The sequence below is a fragment of the Cherax quadricarinatus genome, chromosome 2 (genome assembly GCF_038502225.1).
Source record: "Cherax quadricarinatus isolate ZL_2023a chromosome 2, ASM3850222v1, whole genome shotgun sequence".
Taxonomy (NCBI): domain Eukaryota; kingdom Metazoa; phylum Arthropoda; class Malacostraca; order Decapoda; family Parastacidae; genus Cherax; species Cherax quadricarinatus.
The window spans coordinates 78,003,459-78,025,559 of NC_091293.1; the positions used below are offsets into that span (position 1 = coordinate 78,003,459).

The window sequence follows — 22,101 nt, forward strand, 5'->3', positions numbered from 1 at the left end:
AATGGGTACCTGGGTGTTAGTGGACTGGTGTGGGTCGCATCCTGGGACAAGAACCTATACGGGAAATGTTCAGCATAACAAGCAACTTTGTATATAGTAGTATGTCATTGATGTCAGCTATGGTCTGTATACCTTGTACATGTACTGGTATACCATGTACATGTACTGGTATACCATGTACATGTAATGGTATACCATGTACATGTACTGGTATAACATGTACATGTACTGGTATAACATGTACATGTACTGGTATACCATGTACATGTACTGGTATAACATGTACATCTACTGGTATAACATGTACATGTACTGGTATACCATGTACATGTACTGGTATAACATGTACATGTACTGGTATAACATGTACATGTACTGGTATACCATGTACATGTACTGGTATACCATGTACATGTACTGGTATAACATGTACATGTACTGGTATAACATGTACATGTACTGGTATACCATGTACATGTACTGGTATAACATGTACATGTACTGGTATAACATGTACATGTACTGGTATACCATGTACATGTACTGGTATACCATGTACATGTACTGGTATAACATGTACATCTACTGGTATAACATGTACATGTACTGGTATACCATGTACATGTACTGGTATAACATGTACATGTACTGGTATAACATGTACATGTACTGGTATACCATGTACATGTACTGGTATACCATGTACATGTACTGGTATAACATGTACATCTACTGGTATAACATGTACATGTACTGGTATACCATGTACATGTACTGGTATACCATGTACATGTACTGGTATACCATGTACATGTAATGGTATACCATGTACATGTACTGGTATAACATGTACATCTACTGGTATAACATGTACATGTACTGGTATACCATGTACATGTACTGGTATAACATGTACATGTACTGGTATAACATGTACATGTTCTGGTATAACATGTACATGTACTGGTATACCATGTACATGTACTGGTATAACATGTACATGTACTGGTATAACATGTACATGTACTGGTATAACATGTACATGTACTGGTATAACATGTACATGTACTGGTATAACATGTACATGTACTGGTATAACATGTACATGTAATGGTATACCATGTACATGTACTGGTATAACATGTACATGTAATGGTATACCATGTACATGTACTGGTATACCATGTACATGTACTGGTATACCATGTACATGCACTGGGATACCATGTACATGTAATGGTATACCATGTACATGTACTAGTATACCATGTACATGTACTGGTATACCATGTACATGTACTGGTATAACATGTACATGTAATGGTATACCATGTACATGTACTAGTATACCATGTACATGTACTGGTATACCATGTACATGTACTGGTATAACATGTACATGTAATGGTATAACATGTACATGTACTGGTATAACATGTACATGTAATGGTATACCATGTACATGTACTGGTATAACATGTACATGTAATGGTATACCATGTACATGTACTGGTATAACATGTACATGTAATGGTATACCATGTACATGTACTAGTATACCATGTACATGTACTGGTATACCATGTACATGTACTGGTATACCATGTACATGTACTGGTATACCATGTACATGCACTGGTATACCATGTACATGTACTGGTATAACATGTACATGTAATGGTATACCATGTACATGTACTAGTATACCATGTACATGTACTGGTATACCATGTACATGTACTGGTATACCATGTACATGTACTGGTATACCATGTACATGTACTGGTATAACATGTACATATAATGGTATACCATGTACATGTACTAGTATACCATGTACATGTAATGGTATATCATGTACATGTACTGGTATAACATGTACATGTAATGGTATACCATGTACATGTACTGGTATAACATGTACATGTAATGGTATACCATGTACATGTACTGGTATAACATGTACATGTAATGGTATAACATGTACATGTAATGGTATACCATGTACATGTACTAGTATACCATGTACATGTACTGGTATACCATGTACATGTACTGGTATACCATGTACATGTACTGGTATACCATGTACATGTACTGGTATACCATGTACATGTACTGGTATACCATGTACATGTACTGGTATACCATGTACATGTACTGGTATACCATGTACATGTACTGGTATACCATGTACATGTACTGGTATACCATGTACATGTACTGGTATACCATGTACATGTACTGGTATACCATGTACATGTACTGGTATACCATGTACATGTACTGGTATACCATGTACATGTACTGGTATACCATGTACATGTACTGGTATACCATGTACATGTACTGGTATACCATGTACATGTACTGGTATACCATGTACATGTACTGGTATACCATGTACATGTACTGGTATACCATGTACATGTACTGGTATACCATGTACATGTACTGGTATACCATGTACATGTACTGGTATACCATGTACATGTACTGGTATACCATGTACATGTACTGGTATACCATGTACATGTACTGGTATAACATGTACATGTACTGGTATAACATGTACATGTACTGGTATACCATGTACATGTACTGGTATAACATGTACATGTACTGGTATAACATGTACATGTACTGGTATACCATGTACATGTACTGGTATAACATGTACATGTACTGGTATAACATGTACATGTACTGGTATAACATGTACATGTACTGGTATAACATGTACATGTACTGGTATACCATGTACATGTACTGGTATACCATGTACATGTACTGGTATACCATGTACATGTACTGGTATACCATGTACATGTACTGGTATACCATGTACATGTACTGGTATACCATGTACATGTACTGGTATACCATGTACATGTACTGGTATACCATGTACATGTACTGGTATACCATGTACATGTACTGGTATACCATGTACATGTACTGGTATACCATGTACATGTACTGGTATACCATGTACATGTACTGGTATACCATGTACATGTACTGGTATAACATGTACATGTACTGGTATAACATGTACATGTACTGGTATACCATGTACATGTACTGGTATAACATGTACATGTACTGGTATAACATGTACATGTACTGGTATAACATGTACATGTACTGGTATAACATGTACATGTACTGGTATAACATGTACATGTACTGGTATAACATGTACATGTACTGGTATAACATGTACATGTACTGGTATAACATGTACATGTACTGGTATACCATGTACATGTACTGGTATAACATGTACATGTACTGGTATAACATGTACATGTACTGGTATAACATGTACATGTACTGGTATAACATGTACATGTACTGGTATACCATGTACATGTACTGGTATACCATGTACATGTACTGGTATAACATGTACATGTACTGGTATAACATGTACATGTACTGGTATACCATGTACATGTACTGGTATACCATGTACATGCACTGGTATACCATGTACATGTACTGGTATACCATGTACATGTACTGGTATACCATGTACATGCACTGGTATACCATGTGCATGTACTGGTAGTAAATAAAGAAATTATTATTATTATAAATTCTCCAAATCCAATGATTCCAGTTATCTTTTTTTTTTATCAATTTCATTACAATTCGTAAGTAAACAATGTACCAGTTGTGTTACGTCTCAGAGACGCAAGATATTTTAAGCCAATAAGAAAGATAAATGAAAATCAATATCAATATTTAGCTTATGGTGCCCAATAACAATGCAAACTTTGCTTACTGGAAAATACACCAGGGCTAAAAATTTCAAGCCGATCAGAAGAGGCATTCTCCAGTTAGAAATATTCAGTCCACTGACGAATTTGCTCACGCAGGAATTAAACTTCATGGCCATTATCCTGGCCATAAGATACACCAGTCATTAAATATTAAAGCCATGCAATGCAGAAGAGATAGTTTTATAATATATATCAAAGGAAAAGTTTTTTTTTTTTTTTTTTTTTTGCACTGTTTTACACATAATTGTCAGTTGTGCTGACACACTTGCAAATGCTAATTGTTCCTGGAATCTTGTCCTAGTTACTGTACACACACCAGCGTTGAAAATTTGAAGCCGATCAGATAAGACATCCTCTTGCTATGAGAGAAACAAAAGCGACATATGGAGAAAGAAAACGAGAGGACAAAATAGGCAGCCACGTTACTGTTCCCCTTCGGAGGCACTTGAAGAGGATCCCACATAAACAAAAGCTACAGTTACAAACGTTTTTAAGTTATATGGACAAAAAAAAAAGGAATTCAACATGTACGGGAAGAAAAACTAACAACGTACTTAAAATGAGGGAGTTATTTGTAAGATTGTTAAGAGAAGTTAACTGCTGAGTATGCAATAACGAGAGAATGGTAATATCATGCACAAGAGAGGATGGTAATGTCGTGCACAAGAGAGGATGGTAATGTCATGCACAAGAGAGGATGGTAATATCATGCACAAGAGAGGATGGTAATGTCATGCACAAAAGAGGATGGTAATATCATGCACAAGAGAGGACGGTAATATCATGCACAAGAGAGGATGGTAATATCATGCACAAGAGAGGATGGTAATGTCATGCACAAGAGAGGATGGTAATGTCATGCACAAGAGAGGATGGTAATATCATGCACAAGAGAGGATGGTAATGTCATGCACAAAAGAGGATGGTAATGTCATGCACAAGAGAGGATGGTAATGTCATGCACAAGAGAGGATGGTAATATCATGCACAAGAGAGGATGGTAATGTCATGCACAAAAGAGGATGGTAATATCATGCACAAGAAAGGACGGTAATATCATGCACAAAAGAGGACGGTAATATCATGCACAATAGGTCATACTAGGCAGTAATGTCAATAATACGAAGCTTAGAGAGAGAGAGTTTAACTCACCTATATAAGCGTACTGGTCGCGGGTGATAAGTGCGTAGAGTCTGAGCGTAGCTGCAGTGACACGCTCACGACGGGGTATCGTAACATTGAACGCCAGAGTGTGTGAACGCACTCCATGACCTGCGCTGCCTTCTCTCTCACCCGACGATCCCTCACCTCTTCTCTCAGTCGAGTCTGTAACCAAGAAAAAATATATAGAACTCAGAAGTTTGGTGATAATTTTTTTCAAGACGTCAGTAGCAAGTTACTGATGTCTCTTGTGCAAATGTAAGTCTTATTTTTTTTTTATACATATAATACAAATAAAAAAAAACACATTTGCAAAAAAAAAAAAAAAAAAAAAACTTACATTAAATATGTGTTCTTGATCATGTCTCAGACAACCTTCCAGTCTCATTGATCATGTCTCAGACAACCTTCCAGTCTCATTGATCATGTCTCAGACAACCTTCCAGTCTTATTGATCATGTCTCAGACAACCTTCCAGTCTTATTGATCATGTCTCAGACAACCTTCCAGTCTCACTGATCATGTCCCAGACAACCTTCCAGTCTCATTGATCATGTCTCAGACAACCTTCCAGTCTTATTGATCATGTCTCAGACAACCTTCCAGTCTCACTGATCATGTCCCAGACAACCTTCCAGTCTTATTGATCATGTCCCAGACAACCTTCCAGTCTCATTGATCATGTCTCAGACAACCTTCCAGTCTCATTGATCATGTCTCAGACAACCTTCCAGTCTCACTGATCATGTCCCAGACAACCTTCCAGTCTCATTGATCATGTCTCAGACAACCTTCCAGTCTTATTGATCATGTCTCAGACAACCTTCCAGTCTCACTGATCATGTCCCAGACAACCTTCCAGTCTCATTGATCATGTCTCAGACAACCTTCCAGTCTTATTGATCATGTCTCAGACAACCTTCCAGTCTTATTGATCATGTCCCAGACAACCTTCCAGTCTTATTGATCATGTCTCAGACAACCTTCCAGTCTTATTGATCATGTCTCAGACAACCTTCCAGTCTTATTGATCATGTCTCAGACAACCTTCCAGTCTTATTGATCATGTCTCAGACATCCTCCCCGTATTATTCATCATGTCACAGACAACCTCCCCGTATTATTCATCATGTCTCAGACAACCTTCATGTTTTATTGATCATGTCTCAGACAACCTCCCCGTATTATTGATCATGTCTCAGACATCCTCCCCGTATTATTCATCATGTCTCAGACAACCTTCATGTTTTATTGATCATGTCTCAGACAACCTCCCCGTATTATTGATCATGTCACAGACAACCTCCCCGTATTATTCATCATGTCTCAGACAACCTTCATGTTTTATTGATCATGTCTCAGACAACCTCCCCGTATTATTGAGCATATCTCAAACAACCTCCCCGTATTATTGATCATGTCTCAGTCAACCTCCCCGTATTATTGATCATGTCTCAGACAACCTCCCCGTATTATTGATCATGTCTCAGACAACCTCCCCGTATTATTGATCATGTCTCAGACAACCTCCACGTATTACTGATCATGTCTCAGACAACCTCCCCGTATTATTGATCATGTCTCAGAGTACCTCCCCGTATTATTGATCATGTCTCAGACAACCTCCACGTATTACTGATCATGTCTCAGACAACCTTCCCATATTATTGATCATGTCTCAGACAACCTCCCCGTATTATTGATCATGTCTCAGAGTACCTCCCCGTATTAGTGATCATGTCTCAGACAACCATCCCGTATTATTGATCATGTCTCAGACTACCTCCAGGTATTATTGATCATGTCTCAGACAGCCTCCCCGTATTATTGATCATGTCTCAGACAACTTTCCCGTATTATTGATCATGTCTCAGACAGCCTTCCCGTATTATTGATCATGACTCAGACAACCTCCCCATATTATTGATCATGTCTCAGACAACCTCCCCGTATTATTATTGATCATGACTCAGACAACCTCCCCATATTATTGATCATGTCTCAGACAACCTCCATGTAATATTGATCATGTTTCAGACAGCCTTCCCGTATTATTGATCATGTCTCAGACAACCTCCCTGTATTATTGGTCATGTCTCAGACAACCTCCTCGTATTATTGATCATGTCTCAGACAACCTCCCCGTATTATTGATCATGTCTCAGACTACCTCCCCGTATTATTGATCATGTCTCAGACAACCTCCTCGTATTATTGATCATGTCTCAGACAATCTCCCCGTATTATTGAGCATATCTCAAACAACCTCCCCGTATTATTGATCATGTCTCAGTCAACCTCCCCGTATTATTGATCATGTCTCAGACAACCTCCCCGTATTATTGATCATGTCTCAGACAACCTCCACGTATTATTGATCATGTCTCAGACAACCTTCCCATATCATTGATCATGTCTCAGACAACCTCCCCGTATTATTGATCATGTCTCAGAGTACCTCCCCGTATTATTGATCATGTCTCAGACAACCTTCCCGTATTATTGATCAGGTCTCAGACTACCTCCCCGTATTATTGATCATGTCTCAGACAGCCTCCCCGTGTTATTGATCATGTCTCAGACAACCTCCTCGTATTATTGATCATGTCTCAGACAATCTCCCCGTATTATTGAGCATATCTCAAACAACCTCCCCGTATTATTGATCATGTCTCAGTCAACCTCCCCGTATTATTGATCATGTCTCAGACAACCTTCCCGTATTATTGATCAGGTCTCAGACTACCTCCCCGTATTATTGATCATGACTCAGACAACCTCCCCATATTATTGATCATGTCTCAGACAACCTCCCCGTATTATTGATCATGACTCAGACAACCCCCCCATATTATTGATCATGTCTCAGACAACCTCCATATAATATTAATCATGTTTCAGACAGCCTTCCCATATTACTGATCATGTCTCAGACAACCTCCCCGTATTATTAGTCATGTCTCAGACAACCTCCCCGTATTATTGATCATGTCTCAGACAACCTCTCCGTAATATTGATCATGTCTCAGACTACCTCCCCGTATTATTGATCATGTCTCAGACAACCTTCCCGTATTATTGATCATGTCTCAGACAATCTCCCCGTATTACTGAGCATATCTCAAACAACCTCCCCGTATTATTGATCATGTCTCAGACAACCTCCCCGTATTATTGATCATGTCTCAGACAACCTCCCCGTATTATTGATCATGTCTCAGACAACCTCCACGTATTACCTGGAGTTTACCTGGAGAGAGTTTCGGGGGTCAACGCCCCCGCGGCCCGGTCTGTGACCAGGCCTCCTGGTGGATCAGCGCCTGATCAACCAGGCTGTTGCTGCTGGCTGCACGCAAACCAACGTACGAGCCACAGCCCGGCTGATCAGGAACTGACTTTAGGTGCTTGTCCAGTGCCAGCTTTAAGACTGCCAGGGGTCTGTTGGTAATCCCCCTTATGTGTGCTGGGAGGCAGTTGAACAGTCTCATGCCCCTGACACTTATTGTATGGTCTCAGACATGATCATGTCTCAGACAACCTTCCCGTATTATTGATCATGTCTCAGACAACCTTCCCATATTATTGATCATGTCTCAGACAACCTCCCCGTATTATTGATCATGTCTCAGAGTACCTCCCCGTATTATTGATCATGTCTCAGACAACCTTCCCGTATTATTGATCATGTCTCAGACTACCTCCCCGTATTATTGATCATGTCTCAGACAGCCTCCCCGTATTATTGATCATGTCTCGGACAACTTTCCCGTATTATTGATCATGTCTCAGACAGCCTTCCCGTATTATTGATCATGACTCAGACAACCTCCCCATATTATTGATCATGTCTCAGACAACCTCCCCGTATTATTGATCATGACTCAGACAACCTCCCCATATTATTGATCATGTCTCAGACAACCTCCATGTAATATTGATCATGTTTCAGACAGCCTTCCCGTATTATTGATCATGTCTCAGACAACCTCCCCGTATTATTGGTCATGTCTCAGACAACCTCCTCGCATTATTGATCATGTCTCAGACAACCTCCCCGTATTATTGATCATGTCTCAGACTACCTACCCGTATTATTGATCATGTCTCAGACAACCTCCTCGTATTATTGATCATGTCTCAGACAATCTCCCCGTATTATTGAGCATATCTCAAACAACCTCCCCGTATTATTGATCATGTCTCAGTCAACCTCCCCGTATTATTGATCATGTCTCAGACAACCTCCCCGTATTATTGATCATGTCTCAGACAACCTCCACGTATTATTGGTCATGTCTCAGACAACCTCCCCGTATTATTTATCATGTCTCAGACAACCTCCACGTATTATTGATCATGACTCAGACAACCTCCCCATATTATTGATCATGTCTCAGACAACCTCCCCGTATTATTGATCATGTCTCAGAATACCTCCCCGTATTATTGATCATGTCTCAGACAACCTTCCCGTATTATTGATCATGTCTCGGACTACCTCCCCGTATTATTGATCATGTCTCAAACAGCCTCCCCGTATTATTGATCATGTCTCAGACAACTTTCCCGTATTATTGATCATATCTCAGACAGCCTTCCCGTATTATTGGTCATGTCTCAGACAACCTCCCCGTATTATTGATCATGTTTCAGTCAACCTCCCCGTATTATTGATCATGTCTCAGACAACCTCCCCGTATTATTGATCATGACTCAGACAACCTCCCTATATTATTGATCATGTCTCAGACAACCTCCCCGTATTATTGATCATGTCTCAGAGTACCTCCCCGTATTATTGATCATGTCTCAGACAACCTTCCCGTATTATTAATCATGTCTCAGACTACCTCCCCGTATTATTGTTCATGTCTCAAACAGCCTCCACGTATTATTGATCATGTCTCAGACAACTTTCCCGTATTATTGATCATATCTCAGACAGCCTTCCCGTATTATTGGTCATGTCTCAGACAACCTCCCCGTATTATTGATCATGTTTCACACAACCTCCCCGTATTATTGATCATGTCTCAGACAACCTCCCCGTATTATTGATCATGTCTCAGACAACCTCCTCGTATTATTGATCATGTCTCAGACTACCTCCCCGTATTATTGATCATGTCTCAGACAACCTCCCCGTATTATTGATCATGTCTCAGACTATCTCCCCGTATTATTGATCATGTCTCAGACTACCTCCCCGTATTATTGATCATGTCTCAGACTATCTCCCCGTATTATTGATCATGTCTCAGACTACCTCCCCGTATTATTGATCATGTCTCAGACTATCTCCCCGTATTATTGATCATGTCTCAGACAACCTCCTCGTATTATTGATCATGTCTCAGACTACCTCCCCGTATTATTGATCATGTCTCAGACTATCTCCCTGTATTATTGATCATGTCTCAGACTATCTCCCCGTATTATTGATCATGTCTCAGACTACCTCCCCGTATTATTGATCATGTCTCAGACAACCTTTCCGTATTATTGATCATGTCTCAGACAACGTCCCTGTATTATTGATCATGTCTCAGACAACCTCCCTGTATTATTGATCATGTCTCAGACAACCTCCCTGTATTATTGATCATGTCTCAGACAACCTCCCCGTATTATTGATCATGTCTCAGACAACCTCCCTGTATTATTGATCATGCGTCAGACAACCTCCTCGTATTATTGATCATGTCTCAGACTACCTCCTCGTATTATTGATCATGTCTCAGAGTACCTCCTCGTATTATTGATCATGTCTCAGACAACCTCCTCGTATTATTGATCATGTCTCAGACTACCTCCTCGTATTATTGATCATGTCTCAGACTACCTCCTCGTATTATTGATCATGTCTCAGACAACCTCCCTGCATTATTGATCATGTCTCAGACAACCTCCCTGTATTATTGATCATATCTCAGACAACCTCCCCGTATTATTAATCATGTCTCAGACAACCTCCCTGTATTATTGATCATATCTCAGACAACCTCCCCGTATTATTAATCATGTCTCAGACAACCTCCTCGTATTATTGATCATGTCTCAGACAACCTCCCCGTATTATTGATCATGTCTCAGACAACCTCCCTGTATTATTGATCATGTCTCAGACAACCTCCTCGTATTATTGATCATGTCTCAGACAACCTCCTCGTATTATTGATCATGTCTCAGACAACCTCCTCGTATTATTGATCATGTCTCAGACAACCTCCTCGTATTATTGATCATGTCTCAGACAACCTCCTCGTATTATTGATCATGTCTCAGACAACCTCCTCGTATTATTGATCATGTCTCAGACAACCTCCTCGTATTATTTATCATGTCTCAGACTACCTCCTCGTATTATTGATCATGTCTCAGACTACCTCCTCGTATTATTGATCATGTCTCAGACTACCTCCTCGTATTATTGATCATGTCTCAGACTACTTCCTCGTATTATTTATCATGTCTCAGACAACCTCCTCGTATTATTGATCATGTCTCAGACTACCTCCTCGTATTATTGATCATGTCTCAGACTACTTCCTCGTATTATTTATCATGTCTCAGACTACCTCCTAGTATTATTGATCATGTCTCAGACTACCTCCTCGTATTATTGATCATGTCTCAGACTACCTCCTCGTATTATTGATCATGTCTCAGACTACCTCCTAGTATTATTGATCATGTCTCAGACTACCTCCTCGTATTATTGATCATGTCTCAGACTACCTCCTCGTATTATTGATCATGTCTCAGACTACCTCCTCGTATTATTGATCATGTCTCAGACTACCTCCCTTATTTCAGCCGAGTTGATGCTCCTTTATTAACATCTCCATCTCTCCCAGCATCCAGTATTTACTCAGACAATAGAACAACATGCAGGAACCAGGAAAAATGTTAAGTGTGTGCTGAGGGTAGTGGTGAAGGAGACTAACTTGACGTGCGACGACGCGCTGGACACATATAGGAAATCGCAAACACTGGGTGACTTTTTTTCCCTCGTACACCAAGAAACTTTATCGTTTCATATCAAGTTTTTATTAATTTATTTTTCCATTTTCTAGTAATATTACCAGAAAAATTGTAGCGTGTTTATAGTTTAATTATAGTTGTTTCTTAAGAGGAGTCTACATTATAACATCTATGTTGTAGCTTCGTATGAGGTGTCTACATTATAACATCTATGTTGTAGCTTCGTATGAGGTGTCTACATTATAACATCTATGTTGTAGCTTCGTATGAGGTGTCTACATTATAACATCTATGTTGTAGCTTCGTAAGAGATGTCTACATTATAACATCTATGTTGTAGCTTCGTATGAGGTGTCTACATTATAACATCTATGTTGTAGCTTCGTATGAGGTGTCTACATTATAACATCTATGTTGTAGCTTCGTAAGAGATGTCTACATTATAACATCTATGTTGTAGCTTCGTATGAGGTGTCTGCATTATAACATCTATGTTGTAGCTTCGTATGAGGTGTCTACATTATAACATCTATGTTGTAGCTTCGTAAGAGATGTCTACATTATAACATCTATGTTGTAGCTTCGTATGAGGTGTCTACATTATAACATCTATGTTGTAGCTTCGTATGAGGTGTCTACATTATAACATCTATGTTGTAGCTTCGTATGAGGTGTCTACATTATAACATCTATGTTGTAGCTTCGTATGAGGTGTCTACATTATAACATCTATGTTGTAGCTTCGTATGAGGTGTCTGCATTATAACATCTATGTTGTAGCTTCGTATGAGGTGTCTGCATTATAACATCTATGTTGTAGCTTCGTAAGAGATGTCTACATTATAACATCTATGTTGTAGCTTCGTATGAGGTGTCTACATTATAACATCTATGTTGTAGCTTCGTATGAGGTGTCTACATTATAACATCTATGTTGTAGCTTCGTATGAGGTGTCTGCATTATAACATCTATGTTGTAGCTTCGTAAGAGATGTCTACATTATAACATCTATGTTGCAGCTCCATAAGAGGAGTCTACATCAGAAAATCTACGGTTAGGTTAGGCCAGGTTAGGTTAGGTTAGGTTAGGTTAGGTTAGGTTAGGTCAGGTCATGTTAGACTATGTTAGGTTAGGTCAAGCCACCGTAGGTTAAGTTAGTTAAATAAAGTAAGGTTAGGTCAGGTTAGATTAGGTTATGTCTGGTTAGGTTATGTTAAGTTAGCAGCTTCATAATCCCTTATGGCTGCTCTTATCATTTTTTTATTTTCTTCTTAACTGAATATATTGATTTCTTAAGTACTTAACTCCCCTTTTGATTCGCCCATGAACGCCTCTCTTTTGTCATAAGAAATGTGTATCCATTTAGGATCATTTATATTTCATCTAATTTCCCTATCTGGAGCATGTGTGGCCTGGGCAGATTGAACTATGCTTAGAAAAATGTCATATGAGCAACCATCACTGATTATCTGACCCACAGGATTAGGACGGGTCAGGTCACACCAGTTAATCCCACCCAGGTAATTTCTCAGTCCTATGCAGAAGTCAGGGACAATGACTTGGTTGTAGTTATTACTGATATATGGAAACTGAGTGATTTGTTATCGCTTTCCCCAAGCTCATTATTACCCTCAAGATTATTAATTAGTAATAATAATAATAACAATAATAATAATAATAATAATAATAATAATAATAATAATAATAATAATAATAATAATAATAATAATAATGATAATACATGTAATAATAATAATAATAATAATAATAATAATAATAATAATAATAATAATAATAATATCTTAATCTCTACAGGTACATGTACAAGGTATACAGATCATGGCTAACATCATTGACATACTACTATGCAGAAAGCCCCTTGTTATGCAAAGTGTAACAAGTGCCTTAAGGAAACACGTCCTAATTTTTCCACCCTTGCCGGGGATCGAACCACGGATACTCAGCGTGTTGAAGCAAGAGCGATGCTACCAGGCCACGGCAAGAACGACGTCAAGCATGTTCTTTCCTCTAGTTGATACTGTCACAAATTGTTTTAAAAAGCCGTCTTGAATCGTATAAAGAAAAGTCACTAGACTCAAGATTTCCTGTCAGATTACTCCAATCAATTTCTCTAAAGTTAAAATCTCCCACTAACAGATTTTCGTATCAAGACCCTTATGAATTTCATCCCATAGAAATTTACTGCGTTCCATATCAAGGTTTGTGAGCCTGTAAATCGCTCCAAAGATTAGTTTTTCACGACCTTCCAGAAACTGCAGCCAAACAGGTTGAGAGCCCATCGCTTCTAATTTTAGATCTTGTGTAATGGAACAGTTTAAATTAGCTGACATACATCGCAACTCCGCCCGTCCCCCTTTCTTTCAATTAACCCTATCGATGTGGAATAAATTACGGCTTTGTATGTGGCATTCAGAAGGCATTTCTCTATCTTTCAAGCTGAACAGGTCTCTGTTATAGCAATCTATCTTATAGCTCATCTATCTTATTTCTTAATCTCCTGCTATTAGTATAGTAAATCTTAAGGGAACTAGTCACTCGCTGCCCTCTACCCTCTACTGTCTCTTTGTTGACCAGTTCTGTTGCATTTATTAGTGTCTTTAAGGAGAACAATATCTTTTGAACATATTCTTGAGGAATCCTGGCATTTTTTGCCTCTTTCATCCCTTGTACTGCAATCTAATTGTTTCCCACATATACCCATACCTCTATCGTCTACAAGTATAAAATTCTAGAGAAGTCAGCAATGGTCCCCTTCGACAGATATGGCTAACACTGCTACCCCTGCCCCATAGAGATGTACCCCATTCCTAGCATACATATCCTGTTTCCCATAAAAATTGTCCTGGTTTTCAATGGATGGGATTGGAAATTCTTTGTAGTACCTGTCAGTCAGAAATTTTCACCAACATTCATTTATTGCCCATTCCTCTTCTAGGAAAAAATGCTACATGTTACCAGGTCCCTTCCCATAGACCTAATTAAATCAACAGCTGTCCTGTATTTATCTAGTAGCTCCTGCCTCCTGCCTTTCCTAATATAGTTTCCACCAGGACTGAGGCAGATAATGAGCTTGTTCCCATTACCTAACATGATATTATCCAACCTGTTGACTATGTCACCAACACCAGCTCCTGAGAAACACGCTCTAGGATCTCACCTTCCTACCTCTGTTACAGAAAGCACGGTCAGTATATCTTACCTGTGAGTCTGTGAGTCACTGACCACAAGAATATTCCTACCTTTATTAGCAGAGGAGTTAGTGGTACCTTTATTCTCGCTGACCATAGAAGTAAATTCGTTCTGAAGAACAGGGAAGTGATTTCCTACCTTCAAATCATTCCTGTAAACCTTCCTCACTTAGATATTTTGTCCTTTCCTGGTAACATCTATCCACTTGCAACGGCTGCCAATCTGCTCCTCACTGCTGGATACCTGTCTTCCTTCACTAACCCTAACCACATTCATTGCTATAATTAACCACGTCAGTTTTCAATGTCTTAATTTCCTTCTTGAAAAGCAGATCTTCCTCCTTCAACGCCTTGAACCCTGACTCTGAAACACTACAGAAACAAGCCATGGTGCACTTTGACACTCCACACAGCTGAGGGCAGGTACGACCTCTCATGACCACTGACCTCAGAGAACTCAGGCTATGTCAGGTTAAGTTAGGTCAGATGAGGTTAGTTTAGGTTGTCAATGATGTTGTTACTATCTGTAGGTCATCTTTAATAATTGTATAAGTGAATCAACAGTATTATGGTTGGTAGAAGATGTGTACCCTGTGACCCTCTTCATATTTCCCCAGACCTCTCTGGGCGAGTTGTCAGTTGCAAACAGGACCTCTTATAAAGAGGACACCGACTTGGCAGAGTACGATATCACTACATAATAAACCGCTACCAAGAGTGTTAAGGACGTCTATTATTTGGCCCTTCACACTCCCCATTATACCCACAACAAAACAGTGTCAGTAATGGGCAGAATTCTTTGAGTTTTGGTTATGGGAGGGATAAATATTGAGTGTGAAAGAGACGCCACTCACACCACCACCTTGCTGCTCCATATTGGCAGTAAGTTCCTGCAAGTACCAATATCATCCAGCTGCTTCCTCTCACCTGTAACAATATTGTCAGACTACCGGAAATCGTTAGTGATAGAGACGTTTTGCATCATGGCATCAAGCTATGCTAGCCAGCACTCTGCAGCCTAATGTTACAGTGTCTATTTTTAAGAGGTCCTGTTTGCAATTGACTTGTCACCCAGAGAGGTCTGGGGAAATATAAATATGAAAGGGTCACAGGGTACACACCTTCTACCAACCATCGTACTGCTGTTACATACACGTGGCCTATAGATCGTAATGATATTGACAGTTTGAACACGCTACTGTATGTCGACCACAATATACTATTACAAACACCATGACACAGGATGCAATGAACTGAATAGCTACAAAAATGGTTCTACAAGACCATAATTTTTAAAGGGGTGGACCAGTAAGCCAGCGGAAGACCTCGGTCAGATGACCGAAAGCTCCAAAGGCGGGTCATCATCTGACTAAAACCCGCGTCAGGAAACATTTTTCCTGTTTCCTGACGAACTTTACCTGACCTGACCTAACTGAATGGCTGTTATAAGGTTTTGGCAGAGATTCTATACATTGCATATACACATCACACACAATCATGAGAAGCATCGAAAATTGCAGTGACTCACAAAGAGATATATACGTAATCATTGGATCAATGTATTATAACTCTCTGGATCAATATACAGTAAATCGTTGGATTAATATACTGTGCCTCCCCTCAAGGGGAGGTTCCTTGACGCTGGTGAGGGGCTCTTGATCTAGGAAATTGAATCTGTGCTTCGGTTCCCTGAACTGAGACTCAATACCTTCCATCTCTCTCCCCAACAGGAGCTATATAATCCTTACGGTTTTAGCGCTCCCCCATGATAATAATAATATACTGTGACTAAATGGATCAGTTTATAAGAAAAACATATCGGTACTCACGAAGAAAATTATGTTTGGATCGATCACGTGGATCACGTGGTCCACGTGGTCCACGTGATCCACGTGATCCACGTGATCCACGTGATCCACGTGATCCATGGTTCTGAAGACAAAAGTATATACAAAAGAAGGTAGTATTTAATGAACAAGAAAAACTTGGTGCACAAGTTATTATTGTTAAATTTAAGAACAAGCAGAGAACGTAAGTAAACAATATATATATATGAAAGAAATTGATCCACATTAGAGTATTATAACCAATTAAATAAATGACACTCAAATCTTCAGAGCAAATTGTTGACATAGAGTCAGTGTATCAGAAAGTCTTCCCAAAGTATTTTTTTTTCAGCAGTCTACTAGTAAAAAAATTTTACAAATTTACACACAGGAAATTATATGTGAATATTTTATAATTATAATTATATACTCAATATTGCACAGTAATGTAAGATAACACACACTTATCTGTAATTACAAAGACTGACACACAAAGATGGCAGATTATTGTTATTGTAATCAAGGGGGAAGCGCTAAACCCGGAGGATTATACAGCGCCTGGGGGGGGGGGGATGTGGAAGGCATTCAGGCTTAATTCGGGGAACTGGAGCACAGATCCAATTCCCTAAATCAAGAGCCCCTCACCAACATTAAGGAACCTTCCTTGAGGGGAAAACATGGCAGAGTAAAACAAATGATGGTATGATGGAACCTGAACAGTAAGTTGTCTGTACGGTATGTTGACAGTTTATAACTGAACTGTGCTACAGTTACTGAGGCAGAGTGAACACCAGGCCTAGTAGCGTCAACATCAGAAGCAAGACTACACTGGAGGAGTTAACACTAGAGGAGAGGAGTTAACACTAGAGGAGAGGAGTTAACACTACAGGAGAGTTAACACTAGAGGAGAGGAGTTAACACTAGAGGAGAGGAGTTAACACTAGAGGAGAGGAGTCAACACTAGAGGAGAGGAGTCAACACTAGAGGAGAGGAGTCAACACTAGAGGAGAGGGAGTTAACACTAGAGGAGCGGGAGTTAACACTGGAGGAGAAGTCAACACTAGAGGAGAGGAGTCAACGCTAGAGCAGTTAACACTATAGGAGAAGAGTTAACACTAGAGGAGAGGAGTTAGGAGAGGAGTTAACACTAGAGGAGAAGTAGTCAACACTAGAGGAGAGGAGTCAACACTAGAGGAGAGGAGTTAACACTACAGGAGAGTTAACACTAGAGGAGAGGAGTTAAGACTAGAGGAGAGGAGTTAGGAGAGGAGTTAACACTAGAGGAGAAGTAGTCAACACTAGAGGAGAGGAGTTAACACTACAGGAGAGTTAACACTAGAGGAGAGGAGTTAACACTAGAGGAGAGGAGTCAACACTAGAGGAGAGGAGTTAACACTACAGGAGAGTTAACACTAGAGGAGAGGAGTTAGGAGAGGAGTTAACACTAGAGGAGAAGTAGTCAACACTAGAGGAGAGGAGTCAACACTAGAGGAGAGGAGTTAACACTACAGGAGAGTTAACACTAGAGGAGAGGAGTTAACACTAGAGGAGAGGAGTTAGGAGAGGAGTTAACACTAGAGGAGAGGAGTCAACACTAGAGGAGAGGAGTTAACACTACAGGAGAGTTAACACTAGAGGAGAGGAGTTAAGACTAGAGGAGAGGAGTTAGGAGAGGAGTTAACACTAGAGGAGAAGTAGTCAACACTAGAGGAGAGGAGTTAACACTACAGGAGAGTTAACACTAGAGGAGAGGAGTTAACACTAGAGGAGAGGAGTCAACACTAGAGGAGAGGAGTTAACACTAGAGGAGAGGAGTCAACACTAGAGGAGAGGAGTTAACACTACAGGAGAGTTAACACTAGAGGAGAGGAGTTAACACTAGAGGAGATGAATCAACACCAGTACTATGGGATGGAAGTGATTTTCTCATCACTTGTCTTGTACGTAAAGAGTAATAAGAGTCAGAAAGTCAATAACAAGTCATAAGGTGAACGTTCATCAACACCATACAAGACATAGTGAGGAATATCTTCTATAGAAATATTGTAGGTAGAGTTAGTAGCATATTGAACATCTTGAATAACTTCGTGGCAAGTTACAATGTATGAATGTATATTAGCTTTTAACAATATTTTCTTATTGGTTCTTTCTTCTAAACCATTATTAGCTGGATGATGTGGAACAATAGTTGATTTGGTTATTTTATAGAAAGTATATAACTTTCCTTAAATCTCATTACTAAACATCACCATTATCGGTTACTAAACATTAAGGGTTGGTGTATCTAAAAATAATGCTCTGGCAATAGTTTAAGCAGTTTTATCTGCGACTGGAACTAACTCACAGTATCTAGTAAAATGATCTACCATTTCACACAGATGTTAATTTCCTTAGAGCTTTGGAAATTAGTTAATAAATCAAGAGTTACCCTTTCCCAAGGATCACGAGTAGTGGGATATATTTGAATAACTGGTCAACTGCCTCCCAGCATACATAAAGCGGATTACCAATAGACCCCTGGCTGTCTTCAAGAAGGCACTGGAAAGGCACCTAAAGTCAGTACTTGACCAGCCGGGCTGTGGTTCGTACGTACGTGGTTCGTAAGGGATTCCCTTACTTCTTTGAGGTGTGCAAAAAAAAAAAAAAACTTCATCCACCCTATACCTACCAATAAATACCCGCAAACCAGTGCATCTTTGCTACCACACAAGAGCTCATTAATATTAAAAGTCATACACCTGAGGCCTAGGTAAAAGGTGGTTTGCCGCACTGATTCGATCTTTCCCATTGTCAACAATACCCCTATTGCCACCTTTACAAGTTACCACAAGCTCTGATTTCCTGCTCTCTTTGGCAGTGTGCGGATTGTTCGTCACAACCGCAGAACCACCGGCTATTTCTACCTACGACTTTTTACCAGGCCTCAGGGCAGGTGTTAAAACATCATCTGAACCCATGCTGTCACTGCCTGTTTCAGGGCGCGTGTGTCCTTCACCATACATCTTTCAGTCGGTGCCTCCTGATGCACATCCACACCCAGCTCCACAATACTGATCATCCCCCTCTGACTCATCACTCAGCCCAGGAGAAAGGGATGGTTCCACTGTCTTCACCAAAGCCTCGCACACCACAGAGCCTCATTCCCTTCCTCATTCATGTAGGTTCGCCGGTACTTCCGGCCCGAGTCTTCTCCAGATGGCTCTCCGGCGATTCCCCTACTCAACTGTCGGCGACACCCCGTCCAATGGAGGGGGAGGAAACATTTCCATTAAGTGGAACTATGAATGCGTAGTGGTGGTGGTATAATTGGTTGAATGTTTGTTGGGTATTGGGTGTGCATCGTTACTTATACCTTACCCCCCTTCCCCACCCGGGGGGAGTTACTATGGGACCTTCCTGGTCCTTCTTGTCCTCGCCATCACTGTAACACTGTTGTCCTCGCACTCACTGTAACACTGTTGTCCTCGCCATCACTGTAACACTGTTGTCCTCGCACTCACTGTAACACTGTTGTCCTCGCACTCACTGTAACACTGTTGTCCTCGCCATCACTGTAACACTGTTGTCCTCGCACTCACTGTAACACTGTTGTCCTCGCACTCACTGTAACACTGTTGTCCTCGCACTCACTGTAACACTGTTGTCCTCGCACTCACTGTAACACTGTTGTCCTCGCCATCACTGTAACACTGTTGTCCTCGCACTCACTGTAACACTGTTGTCCTCGCACTCACTGTAACACTGTTGTCCTCGCACTCACTGTAACACTGTTGTCCTCGCACTCACTCTAACACTGTTGTCCTCGCACTCACTGTAACACTGTTGTCCTCGCACTCACTGTAACACAATTGTCCTCGCACTCACTGTAACACTGTTGTCCTCGCACTCACTGTAACACTGTTGTCCTCGCACTCACTGTAACACTGTTGTCCTCGCACTCACTGTAACACTGTTGTCCTCGCACTCACTGTAACACTGTTGTCCTCGCACTCACTGCAACACTGTTGTCCTCGCACTCACTGTAACACTGTTGTCCTCGCACTCACTGCAACACTGTTGTCCTCGCACTCATTGTAACACTGTTGTCCTCGCACTCACTGTAACACTGTTGTCCTCGCACTCACTGCAACACTGTTGTCCTCGCACTCACTGTAACACTGTTGTCCTCGCACTCACTGTAACACTGTTGTCCTCGCACTCACTGCAACACTGTTGTCCTCGCACTCACTGTAACACTGTTGTCCTCGCACTCACTGTAACACTGTTGTCCTCGCACTCACTGTAACACTGTTGTCCTCGCACTCACTGTAACACTGTTGTCCTCGCACTCACTGTAACACTGTTGTCCTCGCACTCACTGTAACACTGTTGTCCTCGCACTCACTGTAACACTGTTGTCCTCGCACTCACTGCAACACTGTTGTCCTCGCACTCACTGTAACACTGTTGTCCTCGCACTCACTGTAACACTGTTGCCCTCGCACTCACTGTAACACTGTTGTCCTCGCACTCACTGTAACACTGTTGTCCTCGCACTCACTGCAATATTTGCAAAGTTCACCCTCGTTATATTATTGCAACACTGCCCATCAGACACTCGTGATATTATTGCAACACTGCCCATCAGACATTCGTGATATTATTGCAACACTGCCCATTAGACACTCATTTTTTTGCAACACTGCGCATCAGACACTCGTGATATTATTGCAACACTGCCCATCAGATGCTCGTGATGTTATTGCAACACTGCCCATCAGACACTCGTGATATTATTGCAACACTGCCCATCAGATGCTCGTGATGTTATTGCAACACTGCCCATCAGACACTCGTGATATTATTGCAACACTGTCCATCAGATGCTCGTGATGTTATTGCAACACTGCCCATCAGATGCTCGTGATGTTATTGCAACACTGTCCATCAGATGCTCGTGATATTATTGCAACACTGCCCATCAGATGCTCGTGATGTTATTGCAACACTGCCCATCAGACACTCGTGATATTATTGCAACACTGTCCATCAGACACTCGTGATATTATTGCAACACTGTCCATCAGACACTCGTGATATTATTGCAACACTGTCCATCAGATGCTCGTGATATTATTGCAACACTGCCCATC

At 40.5% G+C, this 22,101-nt stretch overlaps 1 protein-coding gene across 2 annotated transcripts in view; it reads right to left on the reverse strand.

Moving 5' to 3' along the window:
• The window catches only part of LOC128684357 (bone morphogenetic protein 10-like), a 488,158-nt gene that overhangs the window by 67,244 nt on the left and 398,813 nt on the right, over positions 1 to 22,101 (reverse strand). For both annotated transcript variants that reach the window (XR_011392489.1, XM_070089116.1), the window contains exon 2: positions 4,941 to 5,114. Coding sequence is in view for 1 of the 2 variants with exons in the window: in XM_070089116.1 (XP_069945217.1) it covers positions 4,941 to 5,114 (174 nt within the window). In the remaining variant the exon portion in view is untranslated. The remainder of the gene's footprint in view (positions 1 to 4,940; positions 5,115 to 22,101) is intronic.